Consider the following 21532-nt stretch of genomic DNA (forward strand, 5'->3'; position numbering starts at 1 on the left):
GGAACATGATAATGGATCGGAGAAGTAGCCCCAACCATGGGAAAACAACTAAACCATGGCGGTCGAGAAATGCCTTAACAATGACGGTCTCGGTACATCAGTGTAATCTCAGGCTATATTCTGGAGATTATATATATATGTGTGTGTCTACATCTAGGGTTTATGGGGATTGTATGTGTGCTTAATTCTAGAGTTATATTGTACACACAAATTTTGTAAGTATGCAAATAAAACAAAATATGGAGCAAATAGGAATTTATTCATTTGAAAAATTTGAGTACAATCCTCTGTAATAATATTCTTTACAAATAAGACAGTCCTCTGATTCGATCTCCTTTAGTTGGTTGGATCCAAGGGCTGCACGAGCTTATTCTTGAATCACCGTTGAATTTGATGAAGAATGGCACGTCGTTGGATGTACTTGTTGTTGATCACCGTGGAATTTGATGAAGAACGACACGTTGTTGGATGTGCTTGATGTTATTCGCTTTTGGGTTTGGATTCTGAATTTGTGTCTTCTGAGTCTCTGGATTTCAAGACTTCTGAATTCTGAATTTGTGTCTAAATTTCTGGACTTCTGAATTCTGACTTTGTGTCTGAATTTCTGGACTTTGTTGAATTTGAGGAAGAACGGCACATCTTTGGATGTGCTTATTGTTCTTCGTCTTCAGAGAGGATTTGTTGAATTTAGTGAAGAACGGCACGACTTTGGATGTGCTTGGTATTCTTCGCTTTTAGGTTTGCCCTCAGGACCTTCTGGATTTCTGAGTCTCTGGATTTCTAGACTCTGAATTTGTGTCCCTTAAATTTCTGGATTTCTGAACTCTGGATTTCTGTCCCCCTTCTCCCTTCCTCTAGGCCTCTATTTATAGGCTTCTTGGATCCATAGGATGATGAAACTTGTCCTTTCTGATAAGGAAAATATCATAATTGGGCCGGGCCGGTTATATTTTGATAATTATCCTTAAAAATAATTATTCCAAATATATTTTATTAGGAATAATTATCTTTCCATTTAATCATCTGGGCTGAACTAATTAAATAATTTAAGTGGATCAAGCTTGGTCCAAAATAAATAACTTAATTAAACATTAGGCCCATATTTAATGGATCCATTTGTCAAAATTAAAGCCCACTAAAATTTTAATGTCTACAAATTGCCCTCACTTCGAGTCCCACGCTTAATAGGACTTGTCTCCTTTTTCAAGTGGGACTTGAAGTATCCAACTTTCCTTTTTTTTTTATTTTTTATTTTTATTAAATTTTTTACTTTCCAATTTATATAAATCCTTTACCTATATATACCACCCAAGTCATAGGGTTTGACATCAATTTCAATCGGCTCTGAAGGACTTGTAAGATTATAGCCTATGAAGATTGTGTTGGATTGCGGCATCTTTTTTTTTTTCACGCTTGATGGAGAACACTAAAAAATATATATATATATATATATTTTTCTTTTTCTCCACGCTCGCTAGAGAACACCAATTTTTTTTTTTTTTTTTTTTTTTTTTTCCCTTCTCCACACTTGCTGGAGAACTAAATTTATTATTTTATTATTTTCTTTTTCTCCCTCCCTCTCTCTCCACGCTTGTTGGAAAGTTGAGTTTTTTTTTTTTTTTTTTCCTCCTCTCCACGCTTGTTGGAAGAGATTTTTTTTTCTTTTTTTTTTTTCTCTCTTTCTCTCTTTTTCTCTCCACGCTTGTTGGAAGAGAATACATTTTTTTTCCTTTCCTTTTTTTTTTTCTTTTTTTTTTTCACGATTTTTTTCTTTCCTTTTTTGTTTTTTTTTTTTCACACAATTTTTCCTTCTCTTTTTTTTTTTCCTTCCTTTTTCTCTTTTTTTTTTTTTTCACGCAAAAAAAATTTCCTTCTCTCTTTTTTTTTCTTTCCTTTTTCTCTCCTTTTTTTTTCACACAATTTTTTCTTCTTCTTCTTTTTTTTCTTTATTTATTTTTTTTTTCACGCAATTTTTCTCCTTTTCACTTTTTTTTCCCCTCTTTTTCACGAATTTTTTCTTCCTTTTTTTTTTTTTTTCCTCTCTCTTCCACGCTTCGTAGAGGAATTTTTTTTTTTTTTTCCTTCTCACGCTTCTTGAGGAAATTTTTTATTTTATTTTATTTTTTATTATTTTTTTTTTGGTCCTCCAAACTTTTTGGAATATAAACTGTAAGCATTTTTTTTTTTTTTTTTTTTAACGCCTAGTCCGCAAGGACCTTTTGTTTCTTTGGAATGTAACTAGTCCGTAAGGACCCTTTGTTCCTTTGGAACGCCACTAGTCCATAAGGACCCTTTGTGAACGCATCTAGTTCGTAAGGACCCTTTATTCCTTTGGGAACGCATCTAGTCCGTAAGGACCCTTTTGTTTCTTTGGAACGCAACTAATCCGTAAGGACCCTTTATTCTTTTGGAACTCATCTACTTTGCAAGGACCCTTTGTTCATTTGGAACGCAACTAGTTCGCAAGGACCCTTTGTTCCTTTGGAACGCAACTAGTCTGTAAGGACCCATTGTTCATTTGGAACAAAAATCGTGGTGTATTTCAAGAGTTTCAAGCCCCATACTATCACCGTTTTGGAGGAGAACAGACTCTGACAGGTCATGCCACCAGCACAGACAGTGTCATAGCAGCCATGAATCAGCCCAGAGAGCAACGACAGATGTAGATGATTTCGTCAACACCCGCCGCCAGATTGTCTGTGCTGTAGATGGAAAGAGGTTTTACCACTAGCTCAGACAACGTTGTCAACACCCACCGCCAGAACATCTTCATCAGCCATGGATCATCCAGCAGCCATTGATAGAGCGAGACCAGACTCCGAGAGGTCATGCCACCAGCACAGGCAGTGTCGTTAGCAGCCATGAATCAGCCCAGAGAGCAACGATAGATGTAGATGGAGAGAGGTTTTACCACTAGCTTAGACAACGTTGTCAACACCCGCTGCCAGAGTATTTTCATCAGCCATGGATCATCCAGCAGCTATTGATAGAGCAAAACCATACTCCGACAGGTCATGCCACCAGCATTGTTAGCCATCGCTAGATTTGATGATGATTTCAAGCTGAAGCTCCACCAAAAGATCTGACTCAACCATTAGCCGCTTGACATGGAGTTACCGAGTTACGCAAGTGTGCTGTGCATATTTGTCTTGAAGATAGAGATCTGTTGCAGATGCTGTAAGGATGTGACAGACAAAGCTTGCATGCCTATGCCTCCGTGTGGTGATTTATTTTTACTTCAGCAATATCTTGGTGACACCGTGAATTATTTCTTCAATGACACCTCAACGGAAAGCCAAATTTCTCTTTCAGTAACACCTTGATAGCGAGCAAATATTTTTTTAGCAATACCTTGACGGAAAGCCAAAATTTTCTTTCAGCAACACCTCGGCGGCGAGCAGAATTTTTTTTTTTTTTTTTTTTTTTCAACGACACTTCAGTGGTGAGTTTTACAACAACACCTTGGTGATGAAACAAATTCTTCAGTGACGCCTTGGCAGCAAGCAAAATTTCTCTCTCAGCAATACCTCGGCAGTGAGTAGAATTTTTTTAGGTAGCTACAGTCTGACGACGAACCAAGTTATTTCTTCGCAACTACACTTTGCCGAATCAAAATTTCTTTTGTAGCTACAACTACGACGACAGACCAAAATTCTTTTTACAGCTACACTTTGGTGGCGTGCCAAGTTGACAGGGTGTGACGAATCATTTTTGATATCACGCGATGAGCACACTTTGCCCTTTTTTTTTAGGTTGACTTAACTTGGAACAAACTTCCAAGATGCCTACATACCCTAAACAGGGATCAAGTGAGTTCACAATTTTTTTTTTTTTTTTTGGTAAACAGTTTATACTCATGTCTAAGAGTTCTTGATTTTTTTTTTCTTCAGGCGGACAATTTATACTCATGCCAAGGAGTGTTGTTTTTTTTTGGGAGACAGTTTAACCTCGTATCAAGGAGTTCTTGATATTTTTTCTTTCAGGTAGACAGTTTAAACTCGGGTCAAGGAGTGTCATTTTTTTTTTTTTTGGAGACAGTTTAACCTCGTATCAAGGAGTTCTTGATATTTTTTTTCAAGTAGATAGTTTAAACTCGTGTCAAGGAGTGTCATTTTTTTTTTTTTTTTTTTTTGGGAGACAGTTTAACCTCGTATCAAGGAATTCTTGATTTTTTTTTCTTCAGGTAAACAGTTTAAACTCATGTCAAGGAGTGTCATCTTTTTTGTTGTTTGAGAGACAGTTTAAACTCGTATTAAGGAGTTCTTAATTTTTTTTAGGTAGACAGTTTAAACTCGTGTCAAGGAGTGTCATTTTTTTTTTAATTTTTTAATTTTTAATTTTTTTTATTTTTTAGGAGACAGTTTAAACTCGTATCAAGGAGTTCTTGATTTTTTTTTAGGTAGACAGTTTAAACTCGTGTCAAGGAGTGTCATTTTTTTTCCAGTTGACAGTTTATTCTCGTGTCGGGGAGTATCATCGATAGTTTAGACTCGTATCTGGGAGCATCATCGACAGTTTAGGCTCGTATCTGGGAGCATCCTTGACAGTTTAGGCTCGTATTTTGGAGCATCGTCGACAGTTTAGGCTCGTATCTGGGTGCATCATTGACAGTTTAGGCTCGTATCTGGAAGCATCATCAATTTTTATTATTCTCCAACTTTGTAAGAATCAGACGGCAATCCAAACTTATGCTGAAGGGTATGGACTATCTCGTCATCACTTTGAGGATTTTCTTCTTGGTTTCCTTGACTTAATGCCCCCTATGATTTTGCACTTTCGGTTGAAGTCATTGTTTCTTGATGCAAGTCTTTCGAGATGATGTTTATAATGAAAGATGAAGCTATTTCGTCGTCCGAGTTAAGAAGTATTTTGTCTTCTTCTTCTGATTCACTTTCTTCATCTTCTTGAAGATTGTCGGGTATATCTAGAACATCTTTCCTAGCACCATAATTTTCCATGCTAAGCTTCATGTCGTGGGTTCGAGTAACAAGCTCTTCAAATGTGCGAGACTTAATCTCTTGTAGGATGTAAAGAAGCTCCCAGCGCATGCCTTGCATACATGCTTTAACTGCAAAAATTTCAGATAAACGATCCTTGCAGTCAAGACTTAGTGCTCGCCAACGGTTGATGTAGTTAACCATGGGTTCACCCTTCATCTATTTTGTGTTTGTAAGCTCTACCATACTTACAGTATGACGAGTGCTATAGAAACGGTTGAGAAATTCTCGTTCCATCTGCTCCCAACTGTCAATACCTCCAACTTTGAGGTTTGTGTACCAATCAAATGCATTCCCTTTGAAGGAACGAACAAATTGCTTAACAAGGAGATCTTCGTCGGTATCAGCATTACCGCAAGTCTCTACAAAGTGTGTAACAGGTTACTTGGGATTGCCTTTTCCGTTAAACTGTTGAAGTTTTGGAGGTTGATACCCAACCGGCATTTTTAAGATGCCAATTTTTTCTGTGTAAGACTTTGAGTACATGCGAGCACTTTGAGAAACGCTACTGTATTGTTCTCTTATGCGATTCACTATCATGACTTGAAGTTGTTGGACAGAAAGTAAGGTAACAGAGGAGGCAATATTAATTATTGGATTGGCAGACACGTCATTTTGATCATCAATTGGAGTGTCCTCTGGCATGGAATTAGATGAGGAATTCGGCCTTTGCTTGACTCAGTATTGTCGTCACATAATTTTAACTTTTCTGTCAGTAAGGCAATTTTCAGATCTTGCTCTTTGAGAGAGTGTTGTAATCTTTCAATTGCATGGGCCATAGTCCTCAATTGCTCTTCGTACGAGGTAGTACTCGTCATCATGATTGGCACAGTGATGGAGTTAGAAAAAATCTTTGACCTTGGGTGGACCATCCTTGTACTCGAACTTGTGACTGGAGTAACCTTTGAGGTTGTAGGAACCTTCTTCCTTGCCCCCAACGGGGTGGAACTTGAACTTGTGACTGGAGCAACCTTTAAGGTTGTAGGAACCTTTCTCCTTTCCCCTAGTGAGGTGGAACTTGAACTTGTGATTGGAGCAACCTTTGAGGTTGTAGAAACCTTCCTTCTTGCCCCCAGCGAGGTGAAGATGGTATGAGTTTGAGTTGTTACTTTGACAGATTTGGCAGAATTGACTCCCATCGCATCGTGTTGTCTTTTGGCAGGAATGGATGATTTGACCATGCTCCACATCATTGCAGAGGTGTTTGTACCACTTGACGAAGTTGCAACTTTCTTGCCACCTTTTGTGATGGTATTGATGTTGTCTGTAATGACCGCGAAGTCTTTAGTGGTATTTTTGCTATTTGTCTAAATCTTATTGGAAGTCATAGAATCTGACGATGAATTTGTTGAGAATTTGATGTAGGAGAAAGAGATGAGAGGCAGAGGATGTCTTACCGAGCGTGCCAGAAATTTGTACACACAAATTTTGTAAGTATGTAAATAAAACAAAATATGGAGCAAATTGTAACTTATTAATTTAAAAAATTTGAGTACAATCCTCTGTAATAATATTCTTTACAAATAAGACAGTCCTCTAATTCGATCTCCTTTAGTTGGTTGGATCCAAGGGCTGCACGAGCTTATTCTTGAATTACCGTGGAATTTGATGAAGAACAGCACGTCATTGGATGTGCTTGTTGTTGATTACCGTGGAATTTGATGAAGAACGATATGTCGTTGGATGTGCTTGATGTTCTTCGCTTTTGGGTTTGGATTCTGAATTTGTGTCTTCTGAGTCTCTGGATTTCTGGACTTCTGAATTCTGAATTTGTGCCTGAATTTCTGTCTTTTGTTGAATTTGAGGAAGAACGGCACGTCTTTGGATGTGCTTGTTGTTCTTCATCTTCAGATAGGATTTGTTGAATTTGGTGAAGAACGTCACGACTTTGGATGTACTTGATGTTCTTCACTTTCAGGTTTGCCCTCAGGACCTTCTGGATTTCTGAGTCTCTGGATTTCTAGACTCTGAATTTGTGTCCCTTGAATTTCTGAATTTTTGGATTTCTGGACTCTGGATTTCTGTCCTCCTTCTCCCTTCCTCCAGGCCTTTATTTATAAGTTTCTTGGATCCATAGGATGATGACACGTGTCCTTTCTGATAAGGAAAATATCATAACTGGGCCGGGCCGGTTATATTATGATAATTATCCTTAAAAATAATTATTCCAAATATATTTTATTAGGAATAATTATCTTTCCATTTAATCATCTGAGCTGGGCTAATTAAATAATTTAAGTGGACCAAGTCTGGTCCAATTAAATAACTTAATTAAACATTAGGCCTATATTTAATGGGTCCATTTGTCAAAATTAAAGCCCACTAAAATTTTAATGTCTACATATATATATATTGTATCCCCTACGTATACAACTATATCATAAAAACCTGTACTAAAAGTAAAGATACATGATATTTTTTCTCTTATATGAAAGTTATGAAAGTAGTACGGTTGTCCGAGTCATCTAAGAATGTGAAAAACTAAATGTAATCGTTGGAGCTGTTGCAGCAAACAAGAAATTGATTTCATAACCCGGAAACGAAGACAATGGAGAATGGCTCTCTAATGTGAAATAATTAGGGTTTTAGAGTTTTAGACAATGATGTGTATTTTTTTTATTAATTAAGCACCGTGTCAACCGTCACATAGATTCCAGATATACAAGTCAAAATTTATTCGGGACATGTATCAATGCTTTCAAAAAGAAAGATGGAAAGCACATGGACTGCATCAACCATGTTACTTGAGAGCCCAAACCTCCATAGACTTCGGCCATAACAACTATGGTTGTTCACTTGTTCCGCCAATATGCTGGTCTTGTCACCACGATCTCATTACTACCTAAGGATTGTTTGAATTAACTGTGTTAACAAAATTGGAAATTTTTATGAATATAGGTCTTTGTATGGTTCTTTGATTTGATTTGGCATCCACAACAAAATTAAGATTTGGCGGCTACCAAGTTGAGGGTCAAAGTTCTCTAGGAGTTGGCGGCTACCAAGTTTTGAAGTTTACCTCGAAATGTTGTCATGTCATGCATCCACACACAAACTAATAACTGAAAATGTTGACATGGTGGGACTTGTCAACGTACTGCATTCATATACCAAAGTCACTTCAGACTACATGTTCTACACAAGATATGACGTAGCAATAATAAAAATAAAAATAAAAATAACTAAAATCTAATAAAACGATCTTACATAAAAAGTAGTAGTAATTATACCAAACAAGGTATACCAAGTCGAGGGTTAACAGTAGTGCACCAAAAGAAAGAGAAGTTGGTATAAAAAACTTAAAAGAGGATAAAGAGAGTGGTGATTTTTGGACCACAAAACTTATTTAAAATTCTAATACTTGGAGGAAGTATTACATGGGTCCCGAATTCCCGATCAACTATAACTTGATATGTTAATAAAAAATTGAATAAAACTTGGACCATGATATATTTGTTGATGTGAGAGTATTGATTGACCCGTCTACTGAAACCATATAATAATTGTGTAAAAAAAAAAATCTCTCATAGCACTTTATCTGTGTGTGTTTTTTTTTTTTTTTTTAAATTATTATTATTATGTTTAGAAACTAGAAATTCTTTCGGCCACTGGAAGTAAGGTAAAACTAATATGTGCAATCATTCACAAATTACACTTATTTACTAAATTCAGGTAATTTTGTGCCTAGTAAAAGTTGAACTAATGACATCAAAGATCATTTTGTGCCTAGTAAGAATTGAACTTATGACAATAAAGTTTATGATTGATTCGCCTTTTGAGACTCTTAATATTGGGTTTACTTTGCTACTTCATGCGTCCCAAAATACTTGTCTATTTTTTATTTCTTATTTTGGAATATCCCAAAAGACATGTCATATTCTAAAATTTGTGTATTATTTTTTATAACACTTTTAAACTATCCTTTTAACTAAAAAAGTGCACCAATTAGGAACACTATTTTATCTTATAAGAACATATTTAAAATTTCACTCTTATCAATACAATTAAAAAATGCTATCATAAAAAGTTAAATTCCCTAAATAAAACATGTATTTTGGGACTTACTTAGCAAAAGATACAAGCCTAGCCATAATCTTATCAAACAAGGTAAATATGCCAAGTCAGGGTCAAAGCTACCTAGGACTTGGCGACCAAGTTTGATGCATTACCTCAAAATGTTGCCATGTTTTGCATCACAGAGACGAATATTCAAGAAGCACTTATATATATTTTTTTCTTCTCGCAGGTCCAGATCCTATTCTTACATATATATATAAACCACCACATCCCACACCATTTCCAAACACAGCCAGCTTTCTCTTCACTTATTACTCAGAAACTCAATTTTTATTTTTGCATTGCCCATCCCACCATTTCCATACAGCTTTTCCTAATTCGCCAAGAAACACAAACACAACCTTTTTCGTTTGAGTAATAATCCCATTATATCTCTTTCCTTCACTATGGTGGATTGCCACATTCTCCTTCTAACTTTTCCGTCACAAGGTGCCATCAATCCGTCAATCCAATTTGCCAAGAACCTCATACGAATGGGTGTTAAGGTCACCATTATCACAAGTCTCTCCGCTCACCGTCGCATTACCAAAACCAACAGCACAATCCCAAAAGGCTTATCCTTATCTGCCTTCTCCGATGGCTATGATGATGGGATTAGTTTGGACGATAACCACGACCATTTCCGGTCTGAGCTCAGAATTCGCGGTTCCAAAGCCATGGCAGAACTCATCAAGGCTAGTGAGGAAGAAGGCTACCCAATAACTTGTTTAGTCTACAATATGAATCAACCGTGGGCTGCTGAAGTTGCTCTTGCCCATCACATCCCATCCGCAGTTCTATGGGTTCAACCAGCCACGGTTTTCGATATCTACTACTATTACTTCAATGGCTATGGTGATGCCATTAGAAAAAATGGCAATGACCCTTCAAGCACTATTCAGTTACCGGGTTTGCCATTGCTTGCTAGCCGGGATCTTCCCTCCTTTCTGGTCCCTCCACACTCCGACAAATTCAGTTGGGCAGTTCCAGAATTTAAAGAGCAGCTAGACTTGCTTAGTGCCGAAACCAACCCAAAAATACTGGTGAACACATTCAATGCAATAGAGCTGGAGGCCTTAAGAGCTACGGAAAAGCACAATTTGATCCCAATAGGACCTTTAATAATCCCCTCTGATGCTTCCTTTAGAGGAGACCTCTTTCAACAATCACATGGTTATGTTGAGTGGTTGAATTCGAAGCCCAAATCATCTGTTGTTTACGTAGCATTTGGAAGCATAGTCATGTTTTCGAAGCAACAAATGGAGGAGATTGCACGCGGTTTGTTGGAAAGCCATAGACCATTTATGTGGGTGGTGAGGGAAAAAGGAAATGGCGAGAGAGAAGAAGATAAATTGAGTTGCTTAGAAGAATTGAGACAAGAAGGATTGATAGTGCCATGGTGTTCTCAATCGGAGGTTCTATCACACCCATCATTGGGATGTTTTTTCACTCACTGTGGTTGGAATTCTTCGTTGGAGAGTTTGGTTTCCGGAGTTCCAATGGTGGGGTTTCCACACTTTACGGATCAAATGACGATCGCAAAGCTTATCGAAGATGTTTGGAAGATGGGGGTGAGAGTTGTGCCGAATGAAGAAGGAATATTGGAGAGGGAGGAGATTAGGAGGTGTATAGAAATGGTGATGGGAGGAGGAGAGAGGGGAAGAGAAATGAGAGGAAACGCGAAGAAATGGAAGGAAAAGGCACGGGAAGCTATGAAGGATGGTGGATCATTGGATATGAATCTCAAGGCTTTTGTGGATGGACTTGGAGATGGTCATCAGTAGCAGTGAACTCTATTCATGAAAATGAAAACGGTGTTATTTGAATAAATGATCATGCTTTTGTTTGTTCAATTTATTTATTTATTTATATGGAGTAACTTTTTCTTTGTTGGTGGCATTTGTAACTTAGTCCAGTATTTGTCATGTAAAATAAAGTATGTTTATGGTACAAATGTGACATATTTTTTACTTTTTTTTGTTACTAATAATAGTGTTGTTGCAAATATACAAATAACGGTGTTGTATCTTAAGTTTTTAGATTTGTCATGTTATCATGTTTATGAGAGATAATATTGGTGTGACATCCATAGGAAATTAGGAATCAAAGTGAGATCAACCGTGAACATTTCCTGTCTCAGTAAATTGGGCTATGTTATGAATCACAAACACGACCATTCAAAACTTATGGTACTTCAAACATAACATGAATAATAAAATTTCAAAACTTCTAAAAAAAACTGGCACAACCAATTCTTGTTTAAAATATAAATAGATGTTAAAGTACTCTTGTTTATTATAGACGTTTGAAGTTCTTTTTTTTTTTTTAATCTGATGTTCAAAGGCTGCCCCTCAAATAATTTTCTGACTCATGAAAACAAAAAAAAAAAATTATCATTTAGTTTTAACAAAGTACTATAAACGTGAAAGTTCAAGCCTAATTACAAACACTGAATATTCAAGAATATATCAAGACAAACTTTTTCAACACAAGGAGGTATACCAAGTCGAAGGTCAAAGCTCTCTAAGACTTGGCTACCAGGTTTTGATGTAAAATATGTATTGCCTGAACATGTTGTCATGTTATGAATCACAAACACGACCATTCAAGAGTCAATACAAACATTATTAACACAAGAATTTTCTAAACTAATAGCCGAAGAGATGTTGCCATGTCTTGGACTAGTCAAGATGCACTGCATCCAAATTCCGTAAGCGACACAAACACGACCATTCAAGAAGCACTTTTTATTTTTTCTTTTTTTCCTTATCTATTATTGTGATACAGTCTACTTTTTTTTTTAGCCACTACCTTTGAAAGGAAGAGTTTTTGGGAGCGGCCAAAACCTAATGGAATTCATCACATGTATGATATGATAAAGCACAAACAACAACTTTCAAAGTAAAATTCTCAGTGGGCCTAAAACGTCCCATGAGAGTCAGGATTTATGTGTCAAATTTCTAATTTTATTAGATTTTTATTTAAAGCTATATATTGTTTAAAGAAGTCCTATTTTATTTGTCTAACAAGTCCTTGATGGAGGAATTCAACAAATTCACATAGAAAAAAAAGTCATGTAACGACCCAAATCCTCATGGATCCGGATCATTAAACGGGTTCTTACCCGATCCAGAATCGTTCAAGGGTAATACGGTCCTTTCACGTTAAATTCAATTATCAAGGTCCAAAAAGGGCAAGATAGTAATTTGCTACAATTCAAATAGTTTGAGACTCAAAGGGTATAATAGTCATTTACTTGTATCACATAGTAAATGAAATAAGGTCCGGGACAAAATAGTCTTTTCGATGGTTAAAATATAATTAATGCATTTTATTGGGTCATAAAATAATTATTCGCAACATTAATTTGGTGCGAGAGAGTAATTAGGAAAGCTAAATAAAAAACATTATATGTGGAACAGGAACCGATTGACGTGTAGAAATTCACACGTCAACTGGTTTGGGTTATGAACAGTGAAAACCCATTGCCAAGATACCGGTCGACGTGTGGGAAGCTACACGTCGACTGGTTTGGAATGTGCACCATAAAACGCTTACTGTCAGGATACCGGTCGACATGTGGAAAGCTACACGTCGACTGGTTTGGGTCATCTTCACTCACTGTCCAAAGAAAATCAAGATACATCAACGTGGGTAACCAACCACCCACGCCACTACACTCACGTACAGATCTAAATACATTTTAACATCTAATTACAATGACAACGACCACGTTATAACGTAATTTGCCACACGTTATCAAAGTACACTAAAGGATTCGGTGTTGGTAAGAACTTAATTACATTACCCCACTGGCCATATAAATGATAAATTCAAATATTTTACATGTCGCAAAAGTGATACATTTTAAGTCAACATCTTTACAAAATTAGGCCCAAATACAAAAATAGCAAAGAGACATTTTTCTACTCCAAACTAAGGTTGGGGTGGATTGTATTCCTCTCCGTGTCCTGAAAAAATGTTGAATAAGAAGGAGTGAGCAATTTGCTCAGTAGATGGCACTTAAGACACGCCTCTTGTGTCCCCGTGAATCTATACAAAGAATAGAGCAATGCGAATGGGGATCATACCATATCGGGATATTGCAACATACTAATCAATCTCAAGTGTAAACAATGTAGTGCAATGGAATGCAATACATGCAGATATCACTCCCCATTTTCATTTTCAAACTGTCACTTTCAAACTGTTAATATAACTCGCCCTTTGGTGACCCCGCAGCGACACGAGAGAAGGATTGGCTAATGTCCCTGACCCTTAGTACCCCCGCGGCGTCATTATGGGGCTCAGCTAGCTTAACCACGCTAGGGTAATCTCCCTAGTTCCCTCTAGGCTATATTAACACTCCAGCCCTTTGGTACTCCCGCGGCGACCGGGTTTTTCACAAAACACTTTTCATCAAAACACTTTCCCCAAAATTCCCCTTTTTCGTATCAAAACAATTCTTCCCATTTTCATGCCCAATGTCAATGCATGAATATAGCAATATCATATCTACGCCCATCATTCTATAATCACGCAAAATTTAATTAGCAAAGCACAATTCATAAAAATTTGTAATGAACCTCAACATACTTTTATACAATAAAATCTAGCATGATAGGCATACAAAGAATCAACACATAGATATGTTCTTCACATAGATCATTTAATATCACAATTACTCAATTAGCAAATATACACATCAACTAAGCAATTGGCTTGATTCTATACAAATTAAGCATGTTCATAACCATTTATGAAGAATTAACTCACTAAAGCACAAGATTTCATGGATTAAGGACCCCTACCTCAAGCTTGTGCAAAACCCTCAAAATGGGTTCCAAATTTCGAAATCCCTATGGAGGCCCAAAGCTGAAATTGTTGGTACTCACGCGTAGAGCTCGTCGTGCTCTCCGTTTTGCTTCAAATGGCACATAAAACTTCCAAGTAGAGAGAGAGGAATCAAAGATCAAAGCTTGACACAAAATAGAGAAGAAAAAGCAATGAACAAGAGAGAGAGAGAGAAGGAAACTTACGAGAGAGAGAGATAAGAGACCAAAAATGTGGTCTCTAGAAAATGAATGGGATAGTGGTGGGTCCCGCCACCACTTTCTTCTTTTTCTTTTTTCTTTTCTTTTCTTTTCTTTCTTTTTTTTTTTTTTTTTTTTTTTTTTTTTTTTTTTTTTTCTCTTTGCTTTAATTTACACCACATGAATACATGTAACACACCATCATACAAATGATACATAGCTCACATAATTCAAAATGTATGAAACGCAAATGGACTCAACTAAAATCCTGTACGAAAAATGTGAAAAGACAAAAATGCCCTCACAGCAATGAAATTTATGGAAAATTAAAAAATGCTAAAAATCAGAAACATCACAAGTCATATTGGTCGATCTTTCGAGTATTCTACTCTTATGTTACATTTGGTGTGCAGGAATGGAATGAAATGCAAGTGGGAATGGAATGAGAATATGAATAGAATGGAATGACCATTCTCATTCTATTGTTTGGTTGTATATATGAAATGTGTAGGAATGGAGTAATAATAATCATTCTATTGTTTGGTTGAACCAATTTAAAATTTAGAATGGAATAAATTTCTAATGGAATTCTTCAAAATATCCCTCTTAGTAACAAATAAATTAAACTACCAAATGACATTCTCTAATAATTTTTTAAAAATAAATGGTGGCAGTGGCGGTGGTGGATGGTGAAAAGCGGTAGTGATGTAGGTGTGGTGTTGGAAAGCGGTGGTGGTGGAAATGGTGGAAAGTGGCGGCAGCGATGGTGGTGGAAGGTGGTGGTGGTGGTGGAAGGTGGGTAACGATGGTGGTAGTGGAAGGCGGTGGCAGAAGGCGGTGGCGGTGGCGGTAGAAGGTGGTGGCAGAAGTGGAAGGTGGTGGTGGAAGGTGATGGTGGTGGTATAGGGCAGTGGTGAGGTGGTGGAAGGCAGTGGCGGTGGTGGTGGCGGTGGTGGTGAAAGACAGTGGCAGTGGTGGTGAAAGGCAGTGGTGGTGGTGAAAGACAATGGCAGTGGTGGTGAAAGGCAGTGGTGGTGGCGGTGATGGTGGTTGAAGGTAGTGGCAGTGGTGAAAGGCGATGGTGGCGGCAGTAGTGGAAGGTGGTGAAAGGCAATGGTGGCGGTGGTGGTGGTGGCAGCAGTGGTGGTTGCGGCAAACGGTGGAGGTAGCGGTGGTGGTGGTGAAAGGCGGTGGTAGTGGTAGTGGTTGCGGTGGTGAAAGGCGAAGGTGGTTGTGGTGGAAGGTAATGGCAATTTTTGGACTTAGAATATGAGGGTTTTTTGGGAAGTTGATTTTTTTTAAAAAAAATTACTTGGGAATGGAATGGTCATTCTATAGGTTTAGTTGTGAAATGGATTTTCATTCTAACGGAATGGTCATTCCCACTTTAAATTGCATACCAAACAAAGGAATGGTTGGAATAAGCATTACATTCCTATATACCAAACCTAGCATTAGAGCTTTATTTATTATTATCATTTTTATTTATTTATAGCACTAGCAGAAATTTAGAAGTTGTAATCTTATTCATTACCTAGAAAGCATAACGCTCCTCTAAATGGAAACGTGATAGGCAAAGGTATGGTTGGACACGTGTATAACACTATTTCAGTGTCTCCTCAGGTTTTTACCATTTTCTCCTCAGTTGGACACAATTACGACACTTTCAGGACAATTTTATAAATTCTTTTAAACGAGATTTTAATGCAATTCTGTAGCTTATACCCATAAAAAAAAGGACAATACTTGCATCCAACCCAGGTTGGATGAAGTTTGTCCAACCTGGGTATATGGCCCAATCATATGGAGACACGTGTCCACAATTAATATTAAATTATATTGGGCATTGCCCATCAATTTTTGGGTGTAACCCGTCTTTTTACTTTTTACTTTTTTATTTTTTATTTTTTATTTTCCTTATCCTGCGCCTTCTTCTTTCTCCTCTGATCTGCAGCCCTTCCCTTTCTCTCTTTGATTTGCAGCCCTTCTCCCACCGCCTACCCAACCCGTCTCCATCACCGATTACACACTCTCTCTCCTCCGTTCCCCAAATGTTCCACCGCTGCAAACCGAGAAGAGTGCTTTGACACATCCCAAACTTCTTAACCCTAACCCTAGACCCCCCATCACTTTCCATAACCTCCATCTCATACCTATTCCCCCAATTTTCCACCACATCCTGATCAAATTCGCCCATCTCGAACTCATCCACCTTCGTCCCATTCTCATCCACAACCCCAAATCTTTGCACCGATGGTGGTGGCGGCAGCGGAAAAGGAAGCCGAAACGGTGGAGATTGAGGAAGTTGTTGTGGATCCGAATCAGGGGAAACTGGAGCTAGGGTTTTGTCTTTCACGATTTCAGTTTGATTGGCGTTTATCAGAGATGATATATCGAAGGTTTTGTTGTGATTGGGAGAGAGAGAGACTGAAGGGCTTTTGAAAGAGTGGAGAAGAGTTTGGCTGAAGTTGAAGAAGATAAGCTGTTGATAGCCATCGGACCAGTGCAGATTTTGGAGAGATAAGAGAAAAAAAAGTGGGTTATACCCAAAAATTGATGGGCAATGCCCAATTTAATTTCATACTATTTTGTGGACACGTGTCGCCATATGATTGGGCCACGTACTAGGTTAGACAAACTTCATCCAACTTGGGTTGGATGCAAGTATTGTCCTAAAAAAAATAATATAAAGTTAAAAAAGCAAAAATAATATAAAGTATTTAGAGTTTGTTACGTTATGCCTAGATTTACTAGAGGCTTGATGGACACCTAGAGATGGGGTTAGGTGGGAGCACAGGCTCGAGAGTTCTGGAAGAAGGTGCCTCTGTGTCTTTAGTGGTGCTTTTGGAGGGAGCGGAATAGAAGATTATTTGAAGGAGAGGAATCTTCCATTAGTTTTTGAAATCTTCTATTATTATAGCTCTCTTTGTTTTTGGAGCTCGGGTGGATTATGCTTTTCTGTTGAGGAGATTGTTGAGTTTTTGGCTTTCTGGGACCTTAGGGGTTCTAGGTGTTTGTGGTTTTGTTAGGGACGCGTTCCCTTTTGAACTTTTTTTTTTAATTGAATTATTTACTTATCAAAAAATAAAAAAAATAACAAAAAGCGCAAAAACAAATACCCACTATCCTAATTTGTGAAGAAAGTAGTTATTACATTCATACTATTGTACCTAAAATGAGTAAAACTTAGTTTTTTATATAATAATATATGGTATTTTTTGCAAAATGCACAGAGTAAGATGGTTTACACCGATGATAATGATGAAGGAAGAGAAAGACAAAAGTCTACGTGCTTAGAGTCTGTTACTTTCTATATAACAAAATAATAAAATAAAATTCATATGATCAATACTACATAGTAAGAGAAAAAGGCTCGGGTATTGTTTAATAAAACTAAAAATTAAGTATTGAAGATTTATTTATTTAGAATAATTTTTTCTTCGTTGGTGGCATTTGTAACTCAGTCTAGTCTTTATAATAAAATAAAATTCGTACGATCAATCCTACATAGTAAGAGAAAAAGGCTCGGGTATCGTTTGATAAAACTAAAAATTAAGTACTGAAGATTTATTTATTTAGAGTAATTTTTTCTTTGTTGGTGGCATTAGTAACTCAGTCCAGTCTGTGGCATGTAAAATAAAATCTAAGCAATAAACTATGGAGTAGTTTATGATGCAATTATGACATATTTTCTACCTAATGTTATTGTTACCAACAACGATGTTGTATTAAATATACAAATGTTGTTCCTTAAGTTTTGAGATTTTTCATATTATCACGTCTATGAGATATAATATTGGTGTGACATCCATCCGAACCAAAGTGGGATCAATGATAAATAAAAAAAAATGGACTATGTACAGACTAGGGTGGCAAATGGGCTGAGCCAGTGTAATTACCTGAACCTGTGGGTTCGAATCGCTAGCCAGATCCTTACCCGGACCCGAGAACAAGTAAGGGTAAAACGGTCAACTAAGGTATGGTAGTAAATAATATAACTCTAAATGAGTCCAAATAGGTTAACATAAGTCATAAGGGTCATTTAAACCCATGACACAAGGTCCTGGATATGGGGATTTCACACAGTTGCCTCCTTCATTTTCAAAGAATTTTGGAGCAGTCCATATTAAAAAGATCATAACTCTCTCTACGATTGGAATTTTTGAGTGAAATTAATTTCATTGGAAAGCTGGCTTAAAATCCTTAAAGTTAGGCTCAAATTTGACCCCATTTGGAGCTAAAATGAGTGAGTTATGATCGTTTTAAGTAAGGGTCTCAAAGCTGTCACTATTTACATTTCGGCGGACACTGCTTACTATTCCGGTCGACTGAAATGACACTTCGGTCATCCAGTTGTGGCTCTGGATTGTCCGAGGCTATTAATTTCAATTCCAAATGATACAGGTTGACCGAAATAGCCCAAAAATACGAGTTTCTCACTGTTTAAGTGCCTAAACAATTTAGTAACTGTGATACCCCTCGGATTTGAGACATGGGTTCATCAGGCCCAGGCCCAAACCCGAGAGAATATCAAACAATTAATATTTTATAATGAACACGGAATACAAAATAAATTAAGAAATGAAATTAAAGCTGGAAGGAACTAAAAATAGAATCCGCAAAATATTATAATTATTAAAATCCATCAAACCCAAACTCCAAAACTTCATCAGTTTACAACTTGGGAATCCATCTCTAGTGGACCCCTATTAAACATCCAAACGGAAGATAGAACAACTGCAATAAACGTCCAGAAATAAAACTATAGAGAGAGCCCTACTTCGTCGGAAGAGTGAATAGAGACCTCTGCTCAGCACGAACACGTCTAAGCCTGGAACTGTCGTGTACCTGAAAAATAGAAGTGGGTCAGGCCCACGCGCAAGTTCTATACTACTACAATCCAAACAGAGGCCCGATATGCATGTACATCCTAAACAATTCAACAATAGCTAATAGTCCGTAAATATATATATAGTCACACTAAAGGACTCTCACTGGACTACAGGCCGGTCTCAACCTGAATAGAGGTAACATGCTAAAACGCACACGAAGTGGGCATATGTACCTATACCTAAACAGGATACACCTCCAACCATCGTAGCCAGTTATACATCCCGATGCATATACGCTCCCTAGCCATCGGTCCTGAGGCTCAAGCTCATACCGAGGCACCATAACAGTACATATATAAAATCCATCCAAAATCCCTGGTATTGCCGCTCAACAAGTAGTTGCCATGACAATACAAATCCACGGGACTTAACTTTTAGTTAATCCCATCCTTATTCCAAGTAGGTGGGTAATGATATTGTTTTAAAAACCAAACCCATCCTTAGTATGTCACCGTCCCATACCGGTGCCTACTTTCCAATCCTCCAGTAGTCAATAATACCAATAAATCAAGTATATATCAACTAAATTCCAACATCCAACATTCAATGTTAGTAGTGATAAAATAAGCATTGATAAACAAGGTCACAACAACAACATATACATGCCCAATTTAAGTTGTTCCCTTTAGTCTGATATAAAGACAGAATTAATTAAAATTTCCATTTAACACCTTACAAATGACATACAGATATGTAGGGTATGTATCACAAAATCCTAACCTCCACAGTTGATACTAATTGTGATAATGTAAGCATCAAAACAATATTCACAGTATGCATGTAGACATGCTTAAATTATAGTGTTCCACAAAACCGATCTAGTGTTAAACTCAAATCCTCTTAGTATTTAAGTTCCAACAGTTGCTATTACAGAAGTTAAGATAGCTATCATCTAGACCCATCCTTCCAATAATTTATACTAGCAGTGGTAAGGAAAAACGTGAACCACAGAATCACAATGCATCCACAAACATGCTTAGTCTAGGTTGAACAAGCATACAACACTACTGTAACTACCAGTTTCATAGCAAAACAGATATCATTTTAGTTTGGTTTAATCTTCATTAATCCTGGAATCATTTAAGAGTGCAAAGAGTATGAAGCCTAAAGGAAAGAGTAAGGATAGAATCTTGCCTCAGAAACTTTTGTTCAAAGTTTCAACGTCGTCTTCTTAAAAAATCCCGGCGAGTTCCAAAACCCGGTTACAGTTCACGGGTACGAAACACTATTCCCGAACTCAAAATCTGATCTCCACCGTACAGATTGTGTGACACTGAGTCATGAACCTATCCTCCAAATTTCAGCTCGATCAGACCACGGACGAAGCAGGATCGGATGTTTGATGAAATCTGGGCAGAATGGAAAAAAAAACTTGTGCGACCCAGTTACTGTTCACGAGTACGAATCACTGTTCCCGAGGTCAAACTCTGATCTCCACCGTTCAGATTGTGCATCACTGAGTCGCGAACCTCTCTTCCAAAATTCAGCTCGATCAGACCACGGAAGAAGTGGGATCGGAGCTTTGATCAAACCTTGGCAGAATGTGAAAAACTGCGTTTTTCCTTCTCCACTTCCACAAAACGTGTGCTTTGTTTAAAAAAACCCTACACAGACGTCTACCTTATACTTATAAAATTTTCCTAAACCCTAGGTTCATTTAAGTCCAACTCACAATCCTAACTGGCCCATCCAATTAACGTAGAAACCTACGACGGCTATAATATAAAACCCTAATTTATACTGTAATTAAAACCCTAGTTAGATGTATTTACCTAATTACCCTATTCACCATTAAATACTTAGCAAATAATCTAATTGAATAAAATAATAATTAGTAAACCCAATTAAACCAAATAAGACACACATAAAATAAGACACATATAGAATAATTAAATCAATTACACTTAAACCATTAATGCCAATTAAATAATTAAAACACTAACAAGTAATTCCAATTAAATAACTAAAAATAAATATCATTTAAATAAATTAAATCACCACAAAAGAAAACAATTAAGCACCTAATAAAAAAAAATAATGACACATAATCAAATAAAATGCACTTAAATAATAAATTAAATACTAGGAATATCCTTTTTAAAATTAGGGGTATTACAGTAACCCTATGGCTTCACTTGTGACTTCTAAAATTGTTAAAATCTGTTTCAGAATATCCACAAACAAGCTCACATTGATAAGATAACATTCATATATCATAATGAGATTGAATTACATCATTATACATCAAGATAAATTCAATTAAATTGAACATGGATAAATAGACTTCAAATCATAAACTTTATAACTATGTATAAGCGTGTGAAGGCATCTCATCCACTCCGCCACTCTTAAAACCCTCAAAATGTTTAAGATAAGAGGGGTGAACACCACCACTCAATAGAGGATGCCTAAATGGTGTTTCCTCAAGTCAAGTAAGCATGGCACATAGCATGAAAGTGCATAATAAGATGAGTGAATTTCAACACATTTTCCATCATCCCATGTAATTACAATTTGAATAATGACTTTACTTTAACAACAATTTAACAAGAAGTCC

General features: G+C 37.0%; 1 protein-coding gene across 1 annotated transcript; it reads left to right on the forward strand.

Annotated features, from left to right (window-relative positions):
• The first annotated feature begins 9260 nt into the window (after window positions 1-9260).
• LOC132274777 (UDP-glycosyltransferase 75C1-like) lies at window positions 9261-11020 on the forward strand. The gene has a single exon (XM_059776115.1). It carries the CDS (start codon window positions 9458-9460, stop codon window positions 10832-10834), a length of 1377 nt encoding a protein of 458 aa, XP_059632098.1. The 5' UTR covers window positions 9261-9457; the 3' UTR covers window positions 10835-11020.
• Window positions 11021-21532: the final 10512 nt, after the last annotated feature.

The sequence above is a fragment of the Cornus florida genome, unplaced genomic scaffold (assembly GCF_030987335.1).
Source record: "Cornus florida cultivar Cherokee Brave unplaced genomic scaffold, ASM3098733v1 CherokeeBrave_3.0.0_Hap2_Chr09, whole genome shotgun sequence".
Classification (NCBI taxonomy): Eukaryota; Viridiplantae; Streptophyta; class Magnoliopsida; order Cornales; family Cornaceae; genus Cornus; species Cornus florida.